Source organism: Haemorhous mexicanus, chromosome 21 (assembly GCF_027477595.1).
Source record: "Haemorhous mexicanus isolate bHaeMex1 chromosome 21, bHaeMex1.pri, whole genome shotgun sequence".
Classification (NCBI taxonomy): domain Eukaryota; kingdom Metazoa; phylum Chordata; class Aves; order Passeriformes; family Fringillidae; genus Haemorhous; species Haemorhous mexicanus.
Window position 1 is genome coordinate 5,737,237 of NC_082361.1, and position 24,623 is coordinate 5,761,859.

At 44.8% G+C, this 24,623-nt stretch overlaps 1 protein-coding gene across 2 annotated transcripts; it reads right to left on the bottom strand.

The window, feature by feature from the left end:
• Window positions 1–110: 110 nt before the first annotated feature.
• On the bottom strand, window positions 111–19,351 carry CIZ1 (CDKN1A interacting zinc finger protein 1). Of its 2 annotated transcripts, none has more exons than XM_059864798.1 (17): window positions 19,097–19,351; window positions 18,644–18,774; window positions 16,644–16,759; window positions 13,993–14,159; window positions 12,872–13,007; window positions 11,901–11,961; window positions 9,033–9,112; window positions 8,598–8,677; window positions 7,485–7,667; window positions 7,029–7,159; window positions 6,546–6,630; window positions 5,863–5,976; window positions 5,357–5,539; window positions 4,697–4,766; window positions 3,490–3,611; window positions 627–837; window positions 111–542 (listed from the first exon to the last, which is right to left on the bottom strand). In XM_059864798.1, exons 1-17 carry the CDS (start codon window positions 19,295–19,297, stop codon window positions 253–255), a joined length of 2,361 nt encoding a protein of 786 aa, XP_059720781.1. In that variant the 5' UTR covers window positions 19,298–19,351; the 3' UTR covers window positions 111–252. The 2 variants fall into 2 exon arrangements, with proteins under 2 accessions (XP_059720781.1, XP_059720783.1); XM_059864800.1 differs by having other exon boundaries at window positions 368–542; window positions 638–837; window positions 19,097–19,349.
• Window positions 19,352–24,623: the final 5,272 nt, after the last annotated feature.

Here is a 24,623-nt window from a genome sequence, read left to right on the forward strand (position 1 = left end):
CCCTATAGAAATCCCATTACCATCTTCTTTCAGGTTCAACAATCCAAGCCTCAGTCTTTCCACGTAACTGCTGTATCCCAACTGTACAAGTAATAAGCAACACTATCCTGTATTAGACACGCTAAAGCCAGGCTTATTTATTCTTAAAATAAAAACAGCAGTAAAGTTGAAGGTTTTGCTCTATTAAAAGACTCAGAAAATAAACATTTCCAGCAAATATCATATTGTAAAGGGCTCTCCTTTAAGGCCACTCTATCTGGGTTTGCGCCTGGAAGAGCGTCTGCACCCAGCAGAGGTGAGACCGCCTGTCTCACCTTTGGCGAGGGAGGAAGGCTCTGCTGCTGCCTCCTGGCCTGCATCTGCTGCCTCCTTCTGGCCTAAGCCTCCTCCACTCCCTGGATCCTGGTGGTCGTCTGTGCCTGCCCTCTGCCTGGCTGTGTTGGCTTCTTCCTCACGTCCCAGGGACTCCCCTATGGTGTGGCTCTCCTCAGAGAACAGGCAGTCGGCACTAGTGGCAGTGGACTTGTCCTGTAGACTTTCTTCTACAACCATGATACCACACACATCATCAGTCACACTGGCCAGGCTCTTGCCCTCTGGCCTAGAGGTGGCCAGCTCACCCTTACCCTCCAGAGACCTTGAAGTTTGTTCTTGCAGGGCTGACAGCTCTGTGCCCTCCTTATCTATCCCATGATCATCATTCATCTTCTTGCTGGTATGTGCTGTTGTAGCAAGAGGCTGTTTTGGATCATCCAGCAATTGGGAGCTGGAGCCCTGGGAATGCAAAGGAGCCTCGGGGTAGGCAGTTGTGGCACGATGCCTTGCTGCCTTGTATCTCTGTAAATACAAACAAACCAACGTGAGAGAGAAGCCCAGCTCAGCTCCTGTCACTGCAGCAAAGCAGCAGCTGGTCCAGGAACACCTGTACAAAAACAGTGGTGAGTGGCAGGGGCACGAGTTATCTCAGCAGCTCCTGGCCTGGCTGCTGAGGCTCTCAACAGAGAAGGGTCAGCTCCTGTGAGGAAAAGTTTATTAAAAACTGAAGTCCCTCTTGCATTACTTAATGCTGAGCGAGTGCATGGCAGACCTGTGGTTCCCGAGACAGAAATCATGATCTGGCAACTGTTAATGTCAGTCAGACTCAGGACTCTGTAGATGTAACAGTGCAAGTGACAGCTCCTGCTTCAGCTTCTGCCAGGACACATACCCTAGGCATGTGAGGCTCTGCACAGCCCTCAGCTATTGCTGTGATTTAATGTTTATCAGCCAAAGCAAGACTTAAGCTGAAAGCTTTGTATTTCTTCACTCTGTTGATATAATCTGCACAGTCAGTGGAACTGTTGACAGGAAGGCTACGATATCATATCCATTATATCTCATTACAAGTCACTGGGGTTTTCCACAGAGTAAAGGTAAGCATATCATCAATAAAATGACTCATTTGCACTCACTATCATGATGAACCAGTAGAGGTCTGTAAAGAGATTAAAATGGCTACTACACATGTTCTAGACTGGATTTCAGGAAAACAACTCACTGTAGCTAGCTAACATCTAGCAGGAATCCAGTCTTCAATGCCCAGAGAGATCATGACCTAAAGGAACAAACTGAAGTTCACTCTTTCCCACAGTAGTTCCCTTCATAATCAAGTCCCTTTCAGCTGCCTGCTAAAGGGTTCTTTGGACTGGCACTAGCATTACACCTGACAATATAAGGAAACAATTTTGAGCACAATGCCTTTCACCAGTCTGCAATGTGGAATTACAGCACATCTGACAGACAGCTTTACATTGTAATTCAGTTTATCACTGCAGGCTTGTTCTTCCTCTGTCCTCAAATCATGGGATATGAACAATAGCATATCACATTGGAATTGCATCAGTCGAGGCATACTGTACCCAAACCTCAGCAGGTCCAGGCATGCAAAATGGCGTCCAGAGTGATGCTGTAAATTGTCTCAAGAGCACACAATTCTCTGCTTTGAAAACCTCTGCTGAGAATACCCCAGCAACTGGCAGTGATTTAACTCAGACTGTGACAACCCCAAGGCAGCCAGGAATAATAGTTATCTGCCTACAGACATGTAAGTCTGGACTCTCCTCATGAACTCCCCAGGTCATTCTGGCATGCATTTGAAGAGCATCTGATTTCAGCTCTAAGTGGGCCAAGAGAGTGACATAAGTGGTTGCTGCTGCAGTTTCACTCTATGCTGATCTAAAACAAGCCAGGAAAACAGCAAGTCCAATTCCTTCATTCCTGAAATGACTAGCTGCAGGAGTGGGAGAGGATGAGCAACCATGAAGGAACAGCTGTGGTCTCCTCCCATTCCAAATCCACTGCTCTGAGTGCTGGCAGAATTCTAAAGCACTCCACCCCTTCCTGGAGGCAGTAATGGCCAACTGGGAATAGTTTCTTCTGTCTGAAGACTAGAAGAAAGCCATGAAGTTTTGGGGGGTTAGGGGTGTATGTAGTGTGTTTGGGTTTTTTTTTTTAAACACTATTTAAAAAGGTGGTAGGGAAGCACAGCAGTCTTTGGGAGTACATTGTGGGTGCAGGCAGAGGACCAAGTTGATGTGGGAGCCTCCCTCCTTGCCAAGGACAGGGAAGAGTGCTCTCCCATACAGGAGGGCCCAGGCAGTGGTCAGGGAGTAGGGCAGAAACAGTGCCAAGTCCTGTGTATCCTTCACAAGTACTAATCCAGGCCCCTTACCCCCTGGCAAGTCAACAAGGACAGAACAATGGAGGCAGATTCCAGGCCAGCCCAGTAGGAAAAGCTTTAGATATGAAAGCAGCTTCTTTAGATGGAGCCAGAAAAGCAAAGGAACAGCATCAGTTTGCAGAGCTTTGTGCTAAGGAGTTTCTAGGAAAGGGCAGCAGACAGAGAGAGACAGACAGATAGACAGACAGACTTCCTCTTGCAGGCTGACCCTGGGGACAAATGGACTCTCACCAGCTTGTAGATTCTATCACATAAAGAGTCTATAATGTTAAATTTTCAGATTTCTAAGGTATCTGATTTTACCAGGCCTCTTCCTGGATGAATCACACCCACACTTTTGGCTAAAGGAGCTGTTCTTGCAGTATCACACCTGGAGATGCATAAGCACCAGCTTTCTTTACAAGGAACAGCCTCTCTCTCCTGCTCAATCCCACCTTGACCAACCTGTAATCTAACAGAGAAGAGGCCTAGACTAAATGACAGACTCCACAGGTTCAGCAAACAGAGCGGACACTCTGAGGAAAATTCCCAGCCAGAAACAGGCAAAAAGATGACAGCAGCAGTAGCTGGGAAGCAGGACTTAACTGGTTTTAGATCTACAAGGGCCAAGGTAGACAAAGACAGAGCACACCAGGCGAAAGCTACAGCACAATGGACACCAAGGATGATGGAAATGAGCTGGAGACAAGACAGCTAATGTGGTGGATTCACTGGAGAGACACGCACGGGGGAAACAAATGCCAGGCCATGCAATCGCCAAAGGGTCTAACCTGAAAGTTCTCAAAATGCATCAGGGACTTGCAGTGTGCGAGCCGGGCAGCGGAGTCGCTATGGTAGAATTTGTGACACAGCCTGCAGAGGTAACCTGCGACGGGGACCAGAAAATCCAGGCCTGTGAAACGGGAGGGGAAGGGAAATCACAGATCACATTGAATGGAACTCAAATAATGAAAGCATGTTAAAAGAGAAGGGAGATGGGAGTAAAGAAGGAGAGGTGGAAAGCTTTGCTTCTGTTAATCAGGGATTTGCAAGATGACTTGCTGAATATCTCGTCTTACCATGGAATGGCTGTGGTTGATATTCAGAGAGAAATCTGGCTGCCAGAGCAAAGAAACTACACAGAGCATTAAGGGGGGGAAAAGGTAGAAAAGAATACAATGGAAAACTACAGAGAACATGTGATCTAATGTAATGGGATCAAACCAAGCAGAAGACAGCAGGCGCGCAAGAGGAACACGCAGAGAACATTCACAGCATGAATCATTATTCCATCTGCCACACGATAGTGGAAGGTTACAGCGATATGGAAGATCCGTTTAAACAGAGCTCTCCTTGGGCACAAAACAGCCTCTGCAGAGCTGCCCTCCTCAAACACAAGTGGCCGTTAGGGGTTTGAAGTCAGTCGCTTACAGGGTGGGGACCAGACACGGCCATCTGGAGGAACTACTGCCCACCAGGCCAGCAGCACGGCTGAGGAACTGCTCGGTACAGCGTGGGGGTTCTGAAGCGGAGGAAACATGCACAGTTTGGGTCTAGCAGAGAGTTTGATACTGTCAGTGATGCTCAGTATCTCTCTGCAAGCTGCATTTCTGTTGGAAAGCATTCCAATCAATATGCTTTCCGACTCCATCTTTCCAGAGCATCCCTCATTTGCTACCTACTTTCTTCAGTACTCCTGCCCTGCTTGTTCCACGTCCTACCTTAGAAATGTATCTGGCTCTTATCCTTCTTCAAAGCAAAAGGCAGTTGACAAACATCAATCACATCCTCATGTTTTATCACACAGTAATAAAGAAACATCCTGCTTTCAGGAGAGGTTCTTCTCCAGGCAGCAGTGACCTGCACCAGTCCAATGCAGATGCTGGAGCACCATGGCCCAAGAAGTCATTATAACAGTAGGTAAAGAACATCCTCTCCTACAGAGCATGTGGCCAGAGAAGGCTCTGTGGCCCTTTGTGCTTAACTCTGCTTGCTTACCATAGGCTGTGTCTGGACAATACTTCTCACTTCCTTCGTAATCCTCCAAAGACACTTCCTTCAGCCCAGTCTGGAAACCAAAAGAACATTAGTGCCTACTGTATCTATAGCAATTGTCAGTCTCTTGCATTTTTCTGGTAAGCTTGGGAGCAAAACAGAAGATTCACATACCAGTGACAGAGTTACACAGCCTTTGATCAGGGGCAGATGCAAACCCCAATGTCAGCAGACCACTTCGTTACAAGGGTTAAAATCACTCCTTGCACTCCAAGTCTGAAGGAGCTTAGCCATTTACCTCCTTCTTGGTAACTGCTCTCTACTGTGAATGTATTTGTCAAGCTAAACCTCTACACATTTGCTATCAGACCCAGATACTGCTGGGCTGTTCAAAGAGACTATATCAATACTGTGCTCCTCAACAGGGTTAATATCTGAAGACACCAGAAGCTGTACAGCCCAGCAGAAACACCTTCATGTATCCCACACATAGTGCCTGATTCTCTTCCACATCATCCTGTGCCCTTGAAGAACCCGAGAGTCCCACCCTACTGCTGTGCAAGACTGAGCAACTCTTGAAAGCCTGAGCTCAACCAGCCTAAGTCATAGGATCCCACAGTAGATTCTCAGATAGGTCATTTCTTCTTCTGTTGCACAGCATACCTGCTTGGCAGCAGAATCCTCATTCTCCATCAGCACTACATCATGATCTTCCTCCTCACCAGTTCCTCCTTCCTCCTCCTCCTCCTCTTCCTCATCATCATCTTCAAAACAGCCAACAGCATCCACAGTGATCAACTCCTCTGAATCTTCTGGGCTCCCCAACTCCTTCTCTCCTAGCCTAACCTGTATAGTACAGAAAAGAAAGATCAGATCAACTTTGCACTTGCCATTTAACCAAGGAAGAGCTCAGACTCAGGACAGATTGTATGTGATGAGCAGAAGGGACTGCAAGAGAGGCACAAAACTCTCTTACTTCTAGACACATTGAACACTCTCTCCCTTTTTCAAGCAACAACTAACAACTGAAATCCAGCAAAATATGAAAATTAAAACACGGTTGGAAGAACTGCACATCTTCCTTTCAGCCCCACAGTAGTCAGAAAGTTATTCTGCTCTACAGTGTAGCTGCCTCCAGACCTGCACAGCTCTCCATGCAGGCATATTACCTCTTTGGCTTTCTGTTTGTGCTCAGGGGACTTCATATGCTCCACAAACTTGCGGGGGGTCTTGAAGTGGCGGCTGCAGACAGTGCAGAAAGGACGAAGCGAGCGTTTGGCCAGCTAAGGAAAGAGAGACAATTCTGTAAGTCACAAGAGGCACAGCTTTGGAGGAATGCAGATGAATCTTGAAACAAAGCCCCACATCCTGGGAGACCACACAGAAAATAGTTTTTTCAGCAGGAAGGGCTTCTTAACTCTTATCCACCAAAAAGATGAAAAACATGCAGACCAAAAGTATGTCTAAAAATAGGTGCTGTCACTTCTTCACTAAAAGTCAATAAATATGCTGAACTGCCTGAAGTTAACTTAAAGAGGCTGCCCACCGACTCCTCCATTCAATTGATTAGGTTGAGTATGATAAGCCATATTTCTTAAGAAAAGTCAAGAATTACAGACTAGAGGCACCTCAGGCCATAGTGACACGTCATGACAACTGAAAGCTCAAACGATGCCAGAGGCAGGAGGTAACACTGCAGTGCCCTTAGAGAGGGAGTTACTGGCTGAACTTAATATGCACCCTCCACTTCAGTCACTTCTTTGCTGCTTGGGGAGCAGGAGGTGCTACACACTTCCATTTAATCCCCAGACAAAAGGTCAGTACAAAATGAAGTCCATGCTATGGCTGTTACCTTGTGTTCCTGGGTCCTGCGATGTTTGATGAGGTCCCCTGTGAAATGCACCTGACACGTGTTACACCACCGCTGCTGGGTCTCTCTGAAGTGACAACAGATAGAGCTGTAAGTCACACCTTTTGCATTCTCCATGGAATACTGCAGGTAGCAATCTGTCCCTGGCATTGTTTTCTTCACAATTCTTATCTTTATAGGCTCGAATTTATCTTCTCTACTTCTCACCCACTTACAGGTTGCTTAAGCTTGTGCTGACAGAAATGCACCAGATAAAACAGGTCTCCTACTTAATCTACAGTATTAAAAACTACACAGGTCAAAGTCAACTCTGGTATCCTTCAGCAAGAAAGAAAATTGCCTGAAGGAGATTAAGGCCCTTGAAACCATACCTTAAACTGAGAAGCACCCCGGTGCAGTGAAAAATTTTAGAACCCATGTAGGGCCACACTCAGATTGAATTTTCTACTGCAGACCAACACTTACCCATCTTTTCCTGCTAGCACCTTCTGCTGTTTCACCATGGGCAGTAGTGAAACAAAACAAACATTGCTCATGTGCTGAATCTCCCCAAGTCGCTGCTGGTGCTGAATTCCAGCCATGTGGGATTGGAAATTCTGAAAGAGAGGTTAGGAGAAAAATCCTTTTAAATGTATCCAAAACACAGAAAATAATAGGTATGAGCTATGCTTTCCTTTCTTTTGACTGCTGTTTAACAATGAAATATAAAAGCTTAAGAGCATGGCTGCCTGTGGATCCACCCACATTCTCTCTCTAGCAGGTTGCTTGCCTGCTCTCAGGAGAGGTTTATTTTATCTGCATACTTGTCATCATTTCTTATGTTCCTTGTTCCTAAAACACAAGCCCTTGCTTACAAGAGATCAACCATCTAATTCCCATCTCTTGACCACTTGGATCCCTGTCAGACCTGTGCATTTTTACCTGCTGACTGCAGCAATTGGTCTTGCAGATGTAACAGTAGAATTTAAGGACAGATTCCGGGTTGGGATCAGCTGTGCCCACGTCGCAGGCCCAGTGCCCTGGTTTCAGAGCTGTTGTACTGATAGCTCTGCTCTCACTGCTCTGCTGAATAGTCACTTTCAGTGAACCTCCAGAGCTCAACACCTGTCAAAAGAAGGAGTGAACATTAAGTTCAATTCCTCAGTAGAATAAAAATTACCCCTGCTTTTTGTACGTCACCTGAGCTCTTTATCCTTTAGGAAAATGCACTTAAGCTTGAGCCCACAGGAGGCTGATCAGGACTCTGATACACACTCCTCCCAAAGCTGCTAAATCAGCGATCCCTGTGTCAAAGCAGCAGCCCTATTAGCACAGATGGTTGTTTCTGCAGCCACTGTATGATCCAGTCTCTGGGGACTGGAGCCACAAACAATTGTTGCTAAGGGACACAATCAGCTCATGTTTCTCCCCAGCAAAACTAAAGCCTACTCAGCACAACACCTGATGGAGTCAGGAACTCAGACATGGGCAGGATGATACATTTGATCACATCAATAAATGTCTCCAATTATGGAAGACTGTCAAGTCTGATTCACACCTGAGGTTAAATCTTTGTCTGCTCACAACTTTACACAGCCTGAGGTCCTGATTTAACATCTAGCATGGGGGCCACGTATTTCATGCAAAAGACTCTCAGGTCGCATCTTTTAACACCACCTGAATCTTTTTACACTTGCTCTTTAGCAATATGAAAGATGTATTTAGCTATGGCACTCCGCACATAGAGTTTTAAGTAACTCTTTCTACTCAGCTTTCTATCTTTCCAGCTGAATACAAAAATCTTAATGAATGCCCCATCCATAGGCAGCAGTAGGTAAGGAACAGGCCAGCAGAGGTACAAAAGCAGCAAGTCAGAGCAGACTGTGCACTAATTGCAGACATATTATGCCTTATTGCCAGGGACAACAGCTTACAGCAGGAGACAGAGCTCCAGACGTGGGTGCCAGCTGGTTCCCAGTGGCAACGGGCTTCTCCAGGATGGAGGGGGAGGTTGTATGTTCTGCACCACCCCTGCATGGAGCGGTGTCTGCTCACCTCAGGAGCCTTCGGTTCCTCAGAGAATTTTCTCTCTCTGGAGGGATCTTCAGCTGTGTACTCCTTTGCATTGTCTGTACCTAAGAAGGGAAGAGTCCTTTTAGCAGTCTTAAATCAAAACAGCAACGACAGGAAAAACAGAGCAGCAGGTGAGTGAAGTCAGGGAGCTTTCTTCACAGCATTGTTGGCCATAAGCCAGTTCACAAACCTTTCTCCTTACCCTTAATAATTAAGACAAATATCCAATCATTTGCCTTTGGCAGGTAACAGGGGTAATTAGGGGACATAGTTTGTATTTGGTTCCTAGATTTTTATCCTCCTTTCCCCATCCTGTACAACTGGGGGAAGAACATTTCTGTAGACCCATGAGACCTATAGGTTCAGTTCCAGCAAGGAGTGCCCTAAAGGTTCAAATCACAGGGTTCAGCAACTCACCATCAGCTTGGACATGGGTGCACGAGACTCCTGCTTTCTTGCTGTCTGTGGCATCCTCTAATGCAGACTCGCCAGCCACACTTCAAGGATATCAAGAAAAGTACCTTAATTGCCATGTTACAGACAGGAGCTTCAAAAGGCACACCAAGGCACAGGCTGGGGTCTAACCTACCACACTCTCCACTAAACTCCCAAATCAATAAGCTACTGGAAGTGGTATTTCAGGCAAGAATTTGGCAGAAATAAATAAAATAATGTGTTCTAGGATGGATTCAGAAACAGCAACAATCTGGACAAGAAAGCTACAACTGATTTTTTGGTTGGCTGCCCTCTCCTGCAAGAAGCCTGAAGGGAATTAAGTTCATACAAGAAATATTCTCAATAAGAGCTCTGAGAGCTCTCTCCTGTCATGACTGGTGACCTGTAGGGAAATTGCAACACCTGGACAGTGCTCCTGGCTGCTCTGTACAGAGAGAAGAGACCTATTAGCACTGAAGGAGTTCTCCATGGTGCCTTTACAGGGATTTCACCACGGCTGCCTGTTCTATTCATACCAGTCGTGTTTCATTTCAGAGTCCCTACAGCTCTGCTTGTGGGGGAAGTGAAACTCTACAAGATGCAAATCAAAAGGGCCTTGCTTTTGGTGATCTGCTACGGAGAAAAGTGCTCCTGAGGGGACTTTTGAGAATAAATGTCTGACTTCCAGAGGGCACAAAGTGTTCTCTGCGGTCTCTTTCTACATCCCCATTTTTCTGTCAGGACTAACTTTCCACCATGACTTGACTGTCTGCTCTGAGGGCGGCTCAAATTCCCACCTGCTGGTGTCCTTCTGCCAAGAGGGAGCAGCACCTTCTGCACAAGCAGGACAGCAGATAGCACAGGTAGCACTCCCGCTATCCGCGCACGCACGCCGCATAATTTATCGGATTGGTGAGTGATAAGGGAACTGGGTTACACAGCTATAAATATGCAGCAGGGTTTGGGCACTGCAAACACGAATTAAACAAGAGTGACTGGCATTAACATTATTTGTCAGGTGCTGCCAGCAGGCTCAACGCTAACGGTACCACACACAGATGGTGGGTGCCAGCACTCAGGGCGAGGGTTTGCAGCCTGAACTGCAAACCTAAGGAGCGAGCTAAGGGAGCAAAAGCCACCACGAGCATGATTTACAGAGGAAATGGTATTCTATGGATACTTGTCATGCCATGCTAGAAGTGGGTGTTCAAGGAGGATTTGAAGATGATGAGTGCTTTCTGCACTGGAATGAGGATGTTGTTCCAGGTGTACAGATGGTACATAGGAGCAAAGGCAGAAGTGGGAAAAACCTGAAATGAAGAAGGAGGCTGGTATTTCTGGCTAAAGGGAAATGGAACAATGAAGCATGAAATACAATTTTACGACATAGAAGGGGGGAATGCCCTTTTCATTTGTGAAGGGCAGTATGAGAACAGTAAACTATTTTTTTTTCCACAGATCCTTCATCTGTTCATTGGAAGATACTAGAAGAAGCTAAGGAATGATCTATTCTAGGTAAATACCAGCCATAATATATGCATCAAATCTGGCAGTCCCTAACTGCAGCTTAGGAAAGAATTTTCCTAATAGCTGGCTTGCTGCAGTGAGAGCTGTCACTCCTCAGACTTGACTCTTGTTTTCAGTGCGTGTAACAGGACTTTGATTAATACCCTGCTAAATATTAATGTAATTAAAATTAAATTAGCTTTGGCAAACAGATTAACAAAGCATGCACTCAAATGTATTCGACCTAGCTTTAATTTAATTTATTCACTTTCTTGCTAATCAGAGTCCATAACTCACGATGGTCCCTGAGCACACAATATTTACCACTCTTTAATGTTTTACTTTGATGTTTGGATATTACCTTGATAATGTAATCCTGGAATATTCCCCCTAAAGCTATCCATTAATCTGTAATCTACAGATGGGAAACAGCGAGGTGAGGAAACTTGTCCAAAAGCAGGCGGTGAACGCCTGTCAGGGAAGGTAAGAGGGCCCAGGAGTCCTGACTCATCGTCGTTAACATATGCTGGAGAATTCTCAAGTCAGTGCCTACAGAAATCTGTATTCTCTCCTTCCTCTTCTCCCTCCACACCAGCCAAGGGTGACAGTTCTGGGAGAGGAGCAGCCCGGTGCAGATGGCAGCGGGAACTCCGCGAGGTGCCTTCCCACTAGATGGCAATGCAGCCCTGCCTGTCCCTGCCGCACCCTCGGGAGGCCGGGAGAGCCGGGCTGGGCCTGCCAAGGCCAGCCTGCCGCGCATCCCTGGGGGATAATAGGATTGCCTTTGTCTATTTTTACCCAACAGACAGAGATACTGGCAAGGCAACCTTTGCAGAAGGGATACAGAACTCAAGGCTCATGGATACAGGCTTGGATACCAGGGAGTATTGATTCCCTTTCCTTTATAATTTCTCAAAATAAACTACCCTCTTGTACACCTACTGTAACCTAATATATTCCAAGGCTTTCTTTCCCTTTCTGCTCATTTCACTTTTTTTTACATTTAGGGAAGAACCTTAGAGTAATACACCAGAACAGAAAAGAACCTCTATGCTTCTTACAGGGATCCTGGCAGAAGAATACATGAGCAAACACAGCTTTGTTGCACATCTAGAGGAGCTCCATCTCTCATTTTTCATTCTTTCCCTAGCAGAGACCCCACAACACCTGGTATCTCAGCAAGCACCACAAGATTTTCTGAAGCAAGCTGTTCACAAGCATCTGAAATACCTCTTACATGCTAGACATCAGGCCATTAGAGTATACAGCCCTAATTATCAGAAAATTAAATTAGACTTCAATTCTAAAGTCAGTAACTATCTCAATACCCCATTCAATAAATACCTCTTCAGTCTTTTTGCTGCAGGCTCAGTGTTCAACACAGACTCTGCTGGAGTTCTTGGCTCTGCAGGAACACAGAAGGAGACTTCCTTAGCAAAACAGATCATGCCACCTTGGGTGTGTTCCATATCTGAATGGCAAATGCCAATGAGGCTCTCTTAGAGCAAATAATACTAAATACTTGCTGATTCTGAATTTATGAGCTGCTCTGACAAGATTAGATAATGACCTCAAACATTTGAGCTTTATTGCAATGTCACTGTATGAGGTGTTGATCAAAAAAAGAAATCTGTGTTCATATCTACTAAATGGGTCTCAGTCCTGTACCTAAGTGACAAGAGCCATGATCACGGGAACATTAATATAAGCCAAGGTGGCACACCTACCTGACAGCAACCAGTTAATAAGACAGTTTTCACTGCTGCATATTCCCTGGTCACAACCTCATCAAAGCCTGCAGTTTTAAATCGTGCACTCCTCAGTCAGAAATGACATTCCCACATCTGTGTTGTATCTGATATCAAGATACTCAGTGCCAGCAGTTTCTGTTTTGACAAGTGGGGCACCAGGACTCTCAACTCATCTCTTTCTTAGCTGATTGTAACTGGTTCTGCTTGATGTGTTTGGCTGCATGAGATATTGACTTCAGCAAGGGTAAGGATATGTGAAAGCTTTAATTTCAGACCAGTTTTCTTTCCCCCCCACCCAATCTTAAACAGAACTCAGTGTCAAAAGGGACTTCTGAGAGGCATCCATGCAAGAGAAATGGAATAGGCTCATTAAAAAAAAAAAATCAGGTAAAAGTGGTACATGAAGCACATAGCAGAGAGCTATCAAAAGCAGTTTAAGTATTTACAATTAGAGAGAAAAATAGCTGATTAGGCCTAAAATCATCTCCAGTTTTTGCTGCAGGATTGGTCAAGAGATGTTTATCATTTTTGCAAGCAGTTATTTCACTACAGGCTCCCCCTTACCTGTGGATGGTGAGGAATTGTTCTGCTCTGACCCTGCTTGCATTCCCTCTGGAATTTCCATTTTGTCATCACCTTGTGTCTGAGATGAAGAACCAGGATCTAGTTCCCGCTTCCTGTCAGGAATCCTCTGGAAGTCCTGCAAAGGACAGAGAGTCACTGCCATCTCTTAATCCTTAACACACACTGCCTAAAGCACCAGAGTTTTACTGTGGGGCAGGAACAGGAATTCCAGTGATAATGGAAAGGAATAGATGGCTCACAATGGACTGCCCCACCTAAGGCAAGCTTACATGGTCAAAGAGAGCAAGGTATTTCAGTTCCACAGGCAGTCAGGACATGTGCCCAGTGTTTTAAGCAGCAGCTGTAGGAAATCCAGCTGCTTGCAGAGAGTAGGATCATGCTAGAGGAATTCTGGTAAGAGGTGCATGGGCAGGGAAAAGGATAGTCCAAAGTAATTCCCTTTCTTTTGACTCTGGAGGACAGTCCAAGAATGAGAGTTTACCTTATCCACCACATATTTTTGACAGATTGGGATGAAATATGCCAAAGCTAATCTAAGAGGAGGCAAGTAGCAGTCATCCCAAGAACCATTTCCAGGATACAAAAGAGGTCTTAATGACGGAAAGTGAGAAAGGTTTTCACAAAACAAGAATTGCAGATTTTACAAAATCCACAAGGACAAATAAGAGTCTGATCTTAAAAGGTGGGAGAACAGCCCAAAGAGGTGGAGTGTCCATAGTAGGAGCAAGTTGTTTGAGAGCAACAAACTGCTTTGGAACAGCAAAGCACTCAGCCAGGATTTCTTCTATTGTAATTACTTTTAAGCTGATACCTCTAAAGGCTCCTTTTATATCCTAGGTTTAAACAGTTCTATCATGGAGAATTCTCTCTCTTGGGCAAGTAATGACAAGAAACCTTTGCATTGTAAATGCAAATATGGACTACAAAAGCCTTTGGGATGGAATGATTTCTGCATTTCTGTGTCAGCAGCATGGTGCAAAACATTATTTTCTTTGTAAGGCTCTCTCCCTTCTCCTCTGTACTCCGCCTACTATGCACTCAACAACTGCAAGCGTAAAAGGAGCACAAAGCTCCCCAGCAGCTGGAAAGCACAGCCCCACCTTGCGAAAGGTCCGGTTCTGCCGCTGGAATGGGAGGCTGGGGAAGCCCAGCCGAGTTGGCTTTAAGGAGACCCCAACAGGTGGTGGTCCCAGGAGGGAATGTCTTGTAGCCTGAGGGAAGAACTGCTGCAGTGCTGGCGCTGTCATGTTAAATCCACGCAGGTTTCCTATAAATGCAAACACAGCATTTCACCACCCTGTGCTATGCAAAGGAGAGAGAAAATCTTCCACCCAAACAAGCAGCAGGTAGAAGGGAAGGGCTCCTCTACACATGACCCTGCCCTTTACTGGGCACTGCATAGGTGCTCTGTGCTCTACCCTCTTCAGCACACGGAATGATTTGATGTGATAGCAACCATTACTATGGATCAGGCTATTTAATTATAATTGTCACTCCAGGCAAAGATCATTAGAGCAATTATTTGATCTGAGCACATTAGCATTCGTGTTTGCAACAAAAAAGGTCTCGTTTTAGAAAAACTCTCTGTAAAAAAAGGAAAATTCACCCCACATTTGGGCAGCTGACTGCCCACACCATAGCTTGAAGCTCTTTAAAACAAGCCATTACCAGCATTTCATTTAAAACAACACCAAACTTAAAAAAAAAAAAAATCCCACAGTCCTCTCTGCCACCTGGTTGTCATGCAAGCTCAACATGTCAACCTCAGCTCTGACACTTGAGACTCTGCCATTTCCAATTATAATACTCTGCTTTCTGAAGAGTTCAGCATCCACAGACTATTAACCAAGTGTCAAAAATTTCTTCTGAAGACAATCCTTGTCACTCCTATTTCAGGTGTGAGGGAATGGAGAGGCCCAGATGCCTCAGCTATACCCTCAGAAAGAAAATACCCTCCCATCATTCAGGGAACCTGGACTTCAATTGCCATTTTTTCTCTCTCACTTGAATTAGTGCATACTCCAGCTTTATAGCAGCTGTCAAAACAGGGCAGCAAAGTTTGGAAACAGGCACCCAACACCTGAAAAACCATGCTACACTCTTAAAAGCCTGCAACACAATCGGAAGCATTCCCTATGTTTGTCTTCAAAAGCAATTTAATCTATTATTACTTCCCATATATAATCCCTTACTGTAGAAGGGCACAGCTATATTAAAAAAAAATTAAATCTAACACAAGAAATCATCTTCTGCTCTCGGTTTGACACCTTTAAAGAACCAGACATCTGTTTCAGTTTGAAGTATTTATCTTTTCCTATTCCCACTGCTGAAGCCACACACAGCCAATGAATTATTTATGCTGATGCTTCCCAGGGACAGAAATGGCACAGCATCAGATATTCTTACATGTAACCCAAACCTGAATGGCCAAAAAATTCATATCACAAAAAGGGCCACATGGACATTGGCAACCATATTCCATGGTACCTGTGGCTCCCTGAGGTAGGTGATTGAGAGAAGTCACGACTCCATGGAGAGGTGAAGACGAGCAACACTAAGACAAAGTGCATGTAAAGTGTTCATTAACATATCTTATCCTGCTCTATCTAATTAGCCCCAAGCCCTTGGCACACTATTTAAATACAACTCCTCAATAAAAGATTCAGGGAAAAACACCAGCTGACTGCAAACGTATCTAGAAGGAGCATGACTGACTGAAGACTGGAGTCACAGTTTTTCCTGACAACGATATATGAACACCAATCATCAGAGCATGGCTTGTCCTTTCTCACTGTCACTTTCCCTTCAACCTGAGAGAGATCTGTGGAGAGCCACTGGAGTCACTAGAGAGCCCTCTCATTAAATGGGTAAGAGAGAACAAAAGGAGAGTTAACGACATGCAGAATAAATCTTTTGTCTTCACATCTGGACATGATTCACAGGCAAGGTAGAAATTGCAGGCATTAATCTAGACTAGGCACTTGAAAACTATCCCAGGTACTGATTTTCTGTGTTGAAAAGAACTGTCAGGTTAAGACATGAGCAAAAAACAAAAACATATCTTTGTTCCTATTATCTTTACATTAGTAATTATATTATTAAAGCAGCTTCATAAATTTGTTTTGAAAACACAAAAAGAAAAGGAAAATCTACTTGTGGAAACACAATAACGGAAAGACAGAGATATTCCCCACCATTGAAATTACAGTCACTTCAGAGAATCAAAATTTCACAATACAACTGACACCCAAACCATCTTCTACCTTAATATCCTTAACTTGTTTGTACTGCACTAACCTTGGACAAAGACAAGAATCTACTGCAAACAAGGTTAGTGTGTACGTAACAGATAATTAAATAAGTGGCATTAACGTTGCAACCAAGAAAGACAAACAAATAATCAAAATCTCTGTATTTGATCTAAATATATTGATGAAAAAATACTTGCTCCATCAAGCCTAAAAGGGAAGGCATGTATTTAGTAGCTAACCTGATACCTCCTAGTGCTATTCCCAGCTGTGAACAGCTGGGGACATGTGATTTTCAACAACTGAAGAACCTCTGTTCTGAGGACTACGGACTAATTTAAAGAGGAGATGGAAGGAAAAAAAAAAAAAAAAAGACAACAACAAACAGAACTGCCAAGTACAAGAACTGCACTGGTTCAGCAGGAAATAGCCATGGTATGGTTTCAGTCCAAGAGGATGATTAAATAACTCCAGTAAGTAAGCGTTTCCCATAACGACAGTACCTTGCATCTGCTGCATGAGTAAGGCCCGCTGAAGCATGGGATTGGCACTGAGCAGCGATGGCTGATTTGTTGCCCGTAAGCTCAGCATCTGTTGCTGCTGCGGTGCCGGCAAACCCCTGGAAAAGAAGGCATTAATCATGAGAACCCAATAAAAACTGTACCCTTCCATTCCAGGCATAAAACAGAGGGGCAAACAGCTGAAAGGCTGATATACATGCATGAAAAGACACCATGCACTGGCACTGTATCCTCTTTCCTCCACTCTGCTGGAATTTCCAAAGCTGACAGATTGTCTATCAAAGAATTTGAGGTCAGAGACAACTCCTTAGCACCAAGCCCACACAGAGCCTCCCAAGCAGCATAAAAAAAGCCCAGGAGCTGACTGCGGTTCTACAGAATTATGCAGCACCCGTCAGGAGAAATGAGTGATCTAGATCAGCAGCTACATTTAACACGACAACAAAAAAGTTCTAAAAAACAGAGAGTTTTTGCAGTAGCTTAGAGCTCGTTTTCCCAAAACCAACACCTCCCACACGGAGCCAGACAGGTCAGAACTGTCAATGGTGCCCCCTAACTGCAAGAACCAGATGGAAAAATAAAGCACGGCCTTCATATTTAAAACACGAGGAGGAAGAAGCAGCGGGGAAGAACTCTCCAGTTCTAAGGAGGGTGGAGCAGACGCGAGAGAAAAGTCTGAGGAAACTGGCAGGCACTTCTTCAGGCGATTGCAAGGTCAGGCCCACCTCTATGCACGCTGCTGACACAGCTGAATCTGTCAGAGCTGAAGAGAGGTACAAACACGGATCGAAATATCCACCCTGACAAAAAACCCAACCCCTTTAACAGAATTCACAGCAGCTCATCTTCACATTTGCTGCTCTAGATTGTTCCAGTCTCTGAGCTGAGATATTTATACCGCAAAAACCATACTTTTAAAGGTGTAAGATGCAGTCGTGCTATCTAGCAGTCAGCCCCTCACTGGCATTTTAAGTGCAGCTTTTTTTATAGCATAAAACATATAAAAATGGTAAAAAGATTTGCAGGTTCATATTTCTAGTAAAAGAGAAAATTTCCCACGCTTACCTCACAGACAAATGCCTTATAAGGATAAAATAATACAATAATTCCTTAAATAACAAATTAAATTTCTTCCTAAATTCACATCCCATCTCTTTGAATTTGCAAAGAATAAGGCTTTAAAGATAACAGTAACTACAAATAAATGCATTATTTCAGAGAATTTATGCTGGTTCTACAAGTCTCAGATCATCGGGGACAACTGCTCCTATTTAAGTTGTTTCACATCTTGTATTTTTTTTTGGAAAATCGTGGTTATTTTCTGGCAAATGGTCTTTCTTCCTTCACAAACAAAACACAATTTTCTCCATCCTGTCCCTGCCCCACCGTGCTCAGCCACAGCCTTAGCGCTGGTGCCACTGCAGAAATAAGTTCAATCATCGCACCCACAGAAGCAGACCCAGCCAGAGAAAGCAAATAAATAAACAGTTTAAGTTCAACAATAAAACAATAAAGTGCTCGTGTCTGCTGAGGGTGGCCATGAGTGTTGCGTTTCTGCAGGAGAAGGCGTTTTCCCCGAGCCCCGGCTGCCCTGCCCGCCCCGAGGGGCGACGCTCGGCTCGGAGCATCCACCCACCCAGCGCTCCTACACGGACTGCCGGGGTCACCCACGGGCTCTCGGGGACTCCAGCCCCGGACGGCGGACAGGGGTCCCCGGAGTGCTGAGGAGACACGGCAAGACCCCACAGGGGCCGCCGCCCTGCCTCCCACACCCCCGGCCCCCTCGGTGCCTCCAGGCTCGGCCCCGATCGCGGCCCGCGCCCCCCAACCCCCGCCCGCCTCCCTTTGTCGCCTTCCCCACCAGGGGAGGGCAGCCCCGCACCAGCCCCGCCGCGGCGAGGACGGACGGAGCGCAGGGAGGCGGAGGAGAGCGGTCCCCCGGGACAGGCCTCGGATCCCCGGCCTCGCGTAGCGGCGCTTACCGGCCTCCCTGCTGCGCCGGAGGGTGGTGATGGTGCTGCTGCTGCTGCTGGAGGAGGTGCTGGAGCTGCAGCAGCTGCTGCTGGAACTGCTGCTGGTTGAACATGTCTGGGGAGCCCCGAGCGAGGCGAGCCTGAGACAAAATACGGGAGGGCGAGGGAGGCACCGGCTGCGGGGCTGGCGCGTATCAGCCCAGCAGCCATTGAGCAGAGGAGCCTCCGCCGCTGCCGCCCATTCATTCACTGAGCCGATCCCCCCCTGCCGCCTCCTCCTTCCCCCCGGGGTCATCGCAAGCGGCAGCCTGTGGAAGAGGTTTCCAAACCCCACCTCCCAAAACCGCTCCCACCCTCCCCTGCCCGCGGCGCCCGCAGCCCGTCCCGCTCCCCGCGGCGGGGCCGCGCCGGGACCTGCAGCCGCTTCCCGTCCCTTCGCCTCCTCTCCCCGCCAACACTCACGGCGCAGCCCGCGGCGATCACGGCTCCCCGCCCGCCGCCTCCATCTTCCCGCCGGGGAAAACAAGCACCTGCCCGGCCCAGCCCAGGCGGGAGGCAGCTCCTTGGGCAGGGCTGCAGGACAAGGCCGCCCCCGCGGGGCCGGGGATCACCCCCGGAGCCTCCTCTCAGGTCGCCCCAGTCCGCGGCACCTCCATCCCTCATTCCCCGCGCAGAGGCGGCATTGAGGTTCCCTGTCCCTCGAGAGGGCTGGGAGGGAATGGACACCATCTGCCCAGGGCTGGGCAGGGAATGGAATAAACTGCTGCACAGGAACAGCAGATGGCATCCAACAGCGTGGGCTTTCTGCTCTTTGGTTTTTTGGGGGTTTTATTGTTTGGTGGGGTTTTTTTTGTTTGTTTTGTTTTGTTTGGTTTGGGTTTTTTTGTTTTTTTAGTAGTCCAGGGGAATCTTTGGTAACCATCTCACCGAGAAGATGGAAAAAATCCAAAGCAGCCTCTGGCCCTTTGCTGTGGCCACATCTTGGCAAGCCTATTATAAGAACCTGGAAGAAAACAAACAGGGACTTTTGCAATATTGCTTTAGACTGAGATGACTTCTCTAGCAGGTCCACCCCCACCCCTTTTTTTTTTTTTTGTTTTGTTTGGTTTGGTTTGGTTTGGTTGGTTGGTTTGGCTTTTTTTGGCAGGGGGTGGGTTTGCAGCAAAACCTTTCCTGCACAGCCTGTTTTCCACAGCAAAATTAATTTTAAGCGCTTTCAGTACACACAGGCTTTCTGTGAAAATATACTGTGACTATCATTTCTTCTTATGCTAAACCTTAGAAGGATCAAGATGCATTTCTGATCCTTGCTATTCCAGAGAATCCATCCTGAAATAATTTGCTTTATAGTCTTTTTATTCATGCCAGTAAAGACTACTTGATTCATAAAGTCCTTGGAATTGATTTTTACCTGAAAGCATTGTAAGCTGAACAGACAGTTACTGGTGATATATAGTTAATAATTTTAAATGCAGCAGCATATGTTGATTTTTTTCTTTGGTCCTTTTTATGCCATCCTGATTTTACAATCATCAATTTGGAGATGACCATCCATATTCATCAATGATGGGCTCTGTTCATGTCCAGAGCCCTTTATGGCTGTCTGCACACAGAGAAAATGCTTTCCTGTTAAGCATGAAAACTTAAATGTCATCCTAGAGAACACACACAAGGAGGAAAAAGCATGCATGGAGTCTTTTAAAGATCATTTTGCATAGTTTATCCTCTGCTCCTGTAATGGTGCTGATAGAGCAGCCACTGGCCTGGTGGTTTGCAGCAGTGGGGGTGAAGGTAAATCCTACAATCCCAGTACATAAATTAGTCAGACCTGGGAAAGGCAGAATTCAGGTTGTATAGATAAATGTAAATCTGAAATTGATGTTCTCTGTTCTTAATTCTACAACTAAAGCTCTTGTAAGTATTCGTTGTATGTTCCCTTTGGAAATCTACAAACGGCCATACTAATGAAACATACAAGTAACTAAGTTTCTTCACTTTAGATTTTATGTTCTGCCGTAGTCTAGAGGCTCCCCTCATAGACTGGGTTTTTCTCTCTGAGGCCCTACATACAAATCATTAAATAAACAACATTTTTGAATTTATAAATAGTCCAAGGTCTACTGCCTTGAACAGAAATCTGGACATGGATTTAGTCCTGTGCCTGCACAACACAAGACAGGACTATGGCTATAGGAAGCAAAGAATGATGTGCTGCTCTATCAACCTACAACCCAAAGACTGATTTCAGACATGCCTTTATGTCCAAATGTGAACATCACACCTACTAGAGAGGGTTTAATTGAATGCAGAAGAGAAAGCTCCAGATTCAGGTAATCACACCATTTAGTTTGAAAGTCATACAGAGATATAAGGGAACTGCAGAAAATTGGGTTAGGATCCTTTTCTTCACTACACAGTGTGTCAGGCTGACAGCTGAAAGGTGCTGTCAGTGCCTAGTGATCATTGGAATGCAGACCTTGACCTCCCATCCACTGAAAGTTGTTTTTTCCTGAAAAGAACATCTCCCTTTCAATAATTAAGCAACTCACTACTCAGTGTACAGTGGCAAATAAAGCTCTTAATGGGAGAATACACAGAACCTTAAAAAGAGTCACAATGCAGACTACAGCATTATCACTCAAAAACAACCCATGTATCCCCTAGGCTTGGGAGTGCCTCATTGGCAATGGGAGTGTTACAATAAAACAGAGTACGACTTAGAAGTTCAAGAGAACGACCCAGAAAGCATCCTGCAATGCAGAGACTATAGTCAGTGGAGTTGTTGGATCATGACTATAAGGCAACCTGCACTACACCTCTGTATGATTAGATCAGGGTTATGAAATCTGCTGGCAGATAAGAGGACAGAGCATATGAATGCTTTTTATTCAGGAGCTGGATTGTATTATACAGCCTAGTTTTTGCTGGGCTATATGAATTTTTTCCAGGGACCGGATCAGGCATGCAGATAACCAGAGATTTCTAATTTCCAGCATATGACTGCACTGTGCAGTTCTATGTTTTAATTTTGGCTTTGAAAAAGACTTGGTATGCAACCCTTGGTAAAGCCACATCACTTCTGAAAACCCAAGTTTTCTCAGTGCCTATGACAGCACCAACATACTGCGGTGCCCACAATTTCCTCTGCAATCTGCAAGGATGCTGTGATTACTCATCCCTTTCACCAGGATATAACTAGTTCTCACCATAATGTGTTTAAGCCTCACAAACTTCTTGGAGAAAAAGCATATGGAGCTTTAAAGTACTTTCTTCTCCTGCTTTGGGGGCCTATCTATTGAAAGAATGGGTCAAGTTTCACCAGACATGCTCTTAACAGCTGATATTAGTTACTGGAATTACACTGTTTTCCATATCTGTTTTATCTGGAGGATGACTGGATTCACACAACATTTCAAACCAAAATGATCTGTGAATTAAAGGATGTTTTCCCTCATTCTTTGTAATATAGTTCTAGAAACTTATTCTTGATATTTCTTGATGGGCAGGACAAGCCCACAAGAGGTAAAGATAGTCAATCAATCAGCTCCTGTTAGTGAGTTTCAGTCTCACAAGATAAAATACATACCAGGAGCTATTTTATGACATCTCACTAGATGCAGAAAGCACAGAGAACTCAGCTTTGTTGCTCTCAAAATATTAATTTAAACTCACATCCTTGTGCAGATCCCATTCTTAATGGAGTATAACATTCAGCTTCTTTCTTTCCTTATGTATACTCTGGCTTCTGGAGAGTCACACTCACAATAATACTGTCCTAGTGTCTTATACAGATTTACCTTCTTTTACCTCTTTTTGGGGGATTTGCATCCCAATTCAGCTTAAGCACAGAAGATGAAGAAGCATTTCACCATCTTATTCTACAAATAAAAGCTTTCTATTTGAAAATTCAAAAATTAAAGGCTGCTTTTCTTTCAAATAGCTTTTGCACTTAATAAGAGCATTAGAAATCAACTTTTTTCTCTGAGCAACTGATACCACAAGAGATGGATGGTGTTACTATGGCACCATTGCTACTGTAGTAGCACTTAAGTACCTTTAAAATAGATACTTAAGCATTTTCTTTCTCTATAGGCACCTTTAGATAGTTATGGAAATTTAAGAGGCTAATTTTAGTTAATATTTTTAACTATTGATCAGCTGTATAATGTAGTATTAGTATGGACAATGACAATCCTAGGCCAGTTTCTTTTTGGAATTTTAAACCTCTGATTTTAAGCATTAAAATTAAATTATTACCTGTGTTCATAACCAATTTTAGGAACCCAAAAGGCCAGAATTGTCCACTTCAAGACCCACAGTGAAATATTCTAAATATTCACACTACCTGGAGTCAGCAGAAACAGTTTGCAAGTAACTTAAGCTAATTGCATTCCACATTTTTGCCTCTTTTTTCCTCTGAGGACTAGATATGTTATTTTTGCAAGGGCAAGGAATGAAGGACAGAATCCAGCTCTCAAATGTCTATTTCTAATTATGCTAACTAAACTGGGAGTCCTATTTGCATGAGGCGACAAAATCAGCATACACAACTGTGGTTATGTTGATAGCCATACATAGAAACACACATATGCTTGGCCACATGCATTTTTAGGGATTCATGTTAAAGTACATTCAGAAATATTTATAGCACTGGTGGTGGGAATCTTTCATTCCTCTTGTTTTTCTTTGTTCACATCTTCAGTTTTTCTACTAAGATAAAAGAAAAATAGATTTTCCCTATTCATTCCAGTTACTGAAATACCTTTTGTTTTTCCTGCTCTGTCTGCTACATGCTGCTGAGTAAGTCACAGGTAGGAGGTATTACAGAATCAAAAGGTGTGTTTGCTGAGAGCATCCTTACAATTCAGTTTGTGGCAGGAGAGAAAATGGAAGGCTCTAGGAGCGATTCCGAGTGCCTGCAGTTCACTTTTTCATCAGCGGGAGGTGTAGGTTTGTAACGCTTCAGAAAATCCAAGCCTCGCTGCCTGGGATGCTCGAGGTCAGTCTCTCTGGGCTGAGCGGCTGCAGAAGTGTTCAGACTTCACACTGTAAATCAGTGGTTTAGGGTGACGCTGCAGGCAGACACTGGAGCTCATTTGCTTAGAAATATCTCTGCAGGACAAAGAAGCAGGAGCAGATTCTGTGCATTTCTGTTTTACAGTAATGATCCATGTAAAGTTCACCAATATTCTGCATGTTTTACCAATTCCATCATTCCTTTTATTCCTTTCTTGTGCACCTGGAGAGCACCCTATTAACTCCCCTCATCCCTCCTGTCCAGTTTTGCCCTTTAAGACTTCAATTAGGCCAAAACCTCCCATATATCCCCCCAAAGGACCTCGTTTCCTGAAAACTAAGTAGGAGTTTGACAGGAAGGAACACCTGCAAAGAAGTCATGCATGAGCCCTTGTACTGTATGAGCTCCCTAACTGGCAATATAAATCCTACTTTTCCCCTCAGTCTTCAACATCAGCTGTTGATATACTGTATTTTCAACAGTCTTTCACAAACATTTCTCAAAGCAAATGGATTAGTTTCATTTTAAGTTTTCCAAAAAAATGGTATAACCTGAATGATTATTTCTAGAGCTGACTCACCCAGAACAAAATACCTCCTCAGAGTACATGGGGACAAAGGAGTCAATCTGTGAGTGAAACCAGACCCAAAGACTCCATGGGCTGTGACTGAACCAGAGACAAACACTTCTCCATGAGTCAGCAGGGACTGATGGCCCTCCCAGGTCCACAGATGTGGGGGGAAGCCCCAGGTGAGGCTGGTCATGGCCACTGAAAGTTTTTAGTAGAGCTGGTAAATTGTGTGAGGTGACTCAAGTGATGCAACAGGACAATCTTTCTCTGTATTGCAGTTGGTGAATTTCAAGTTACAGCGAGCTCTGGGAAAAAGAATGGTTTTCTTCTTATGGTTCCTCAAATAAAGCTTCAAAGAGCCTCATGGTCTAAAGTTCCCTGAGATTCAGCTCTGATCCAGG

Excerpts from the sequence above, each read along its gene's own strand:
- CIZ1 (XM_059864798.1), bottom strand. The coding sequence starts at position 19,297 with ATGAGGGATGGAGGTGCCGCGGACTGGGGCGACCTGAGAGGAGGCTCC. Across the intron at positions 9,113-11,900 it reads GCAGCAAAAAGACTGAAGAG|TGTGGCTGGCGAGTCTGCAT; the intron begins GTATTTATTGAA and ends ATATCCTTGAAG. Across the intron at positions 5,540-5,862 it reads ACAAACAGAAAGCCAAAGAG|GTTAGGCTAGGAGAGAAGGA; the intron begins GTAATATGCCTG and ends TGTACTATACAG.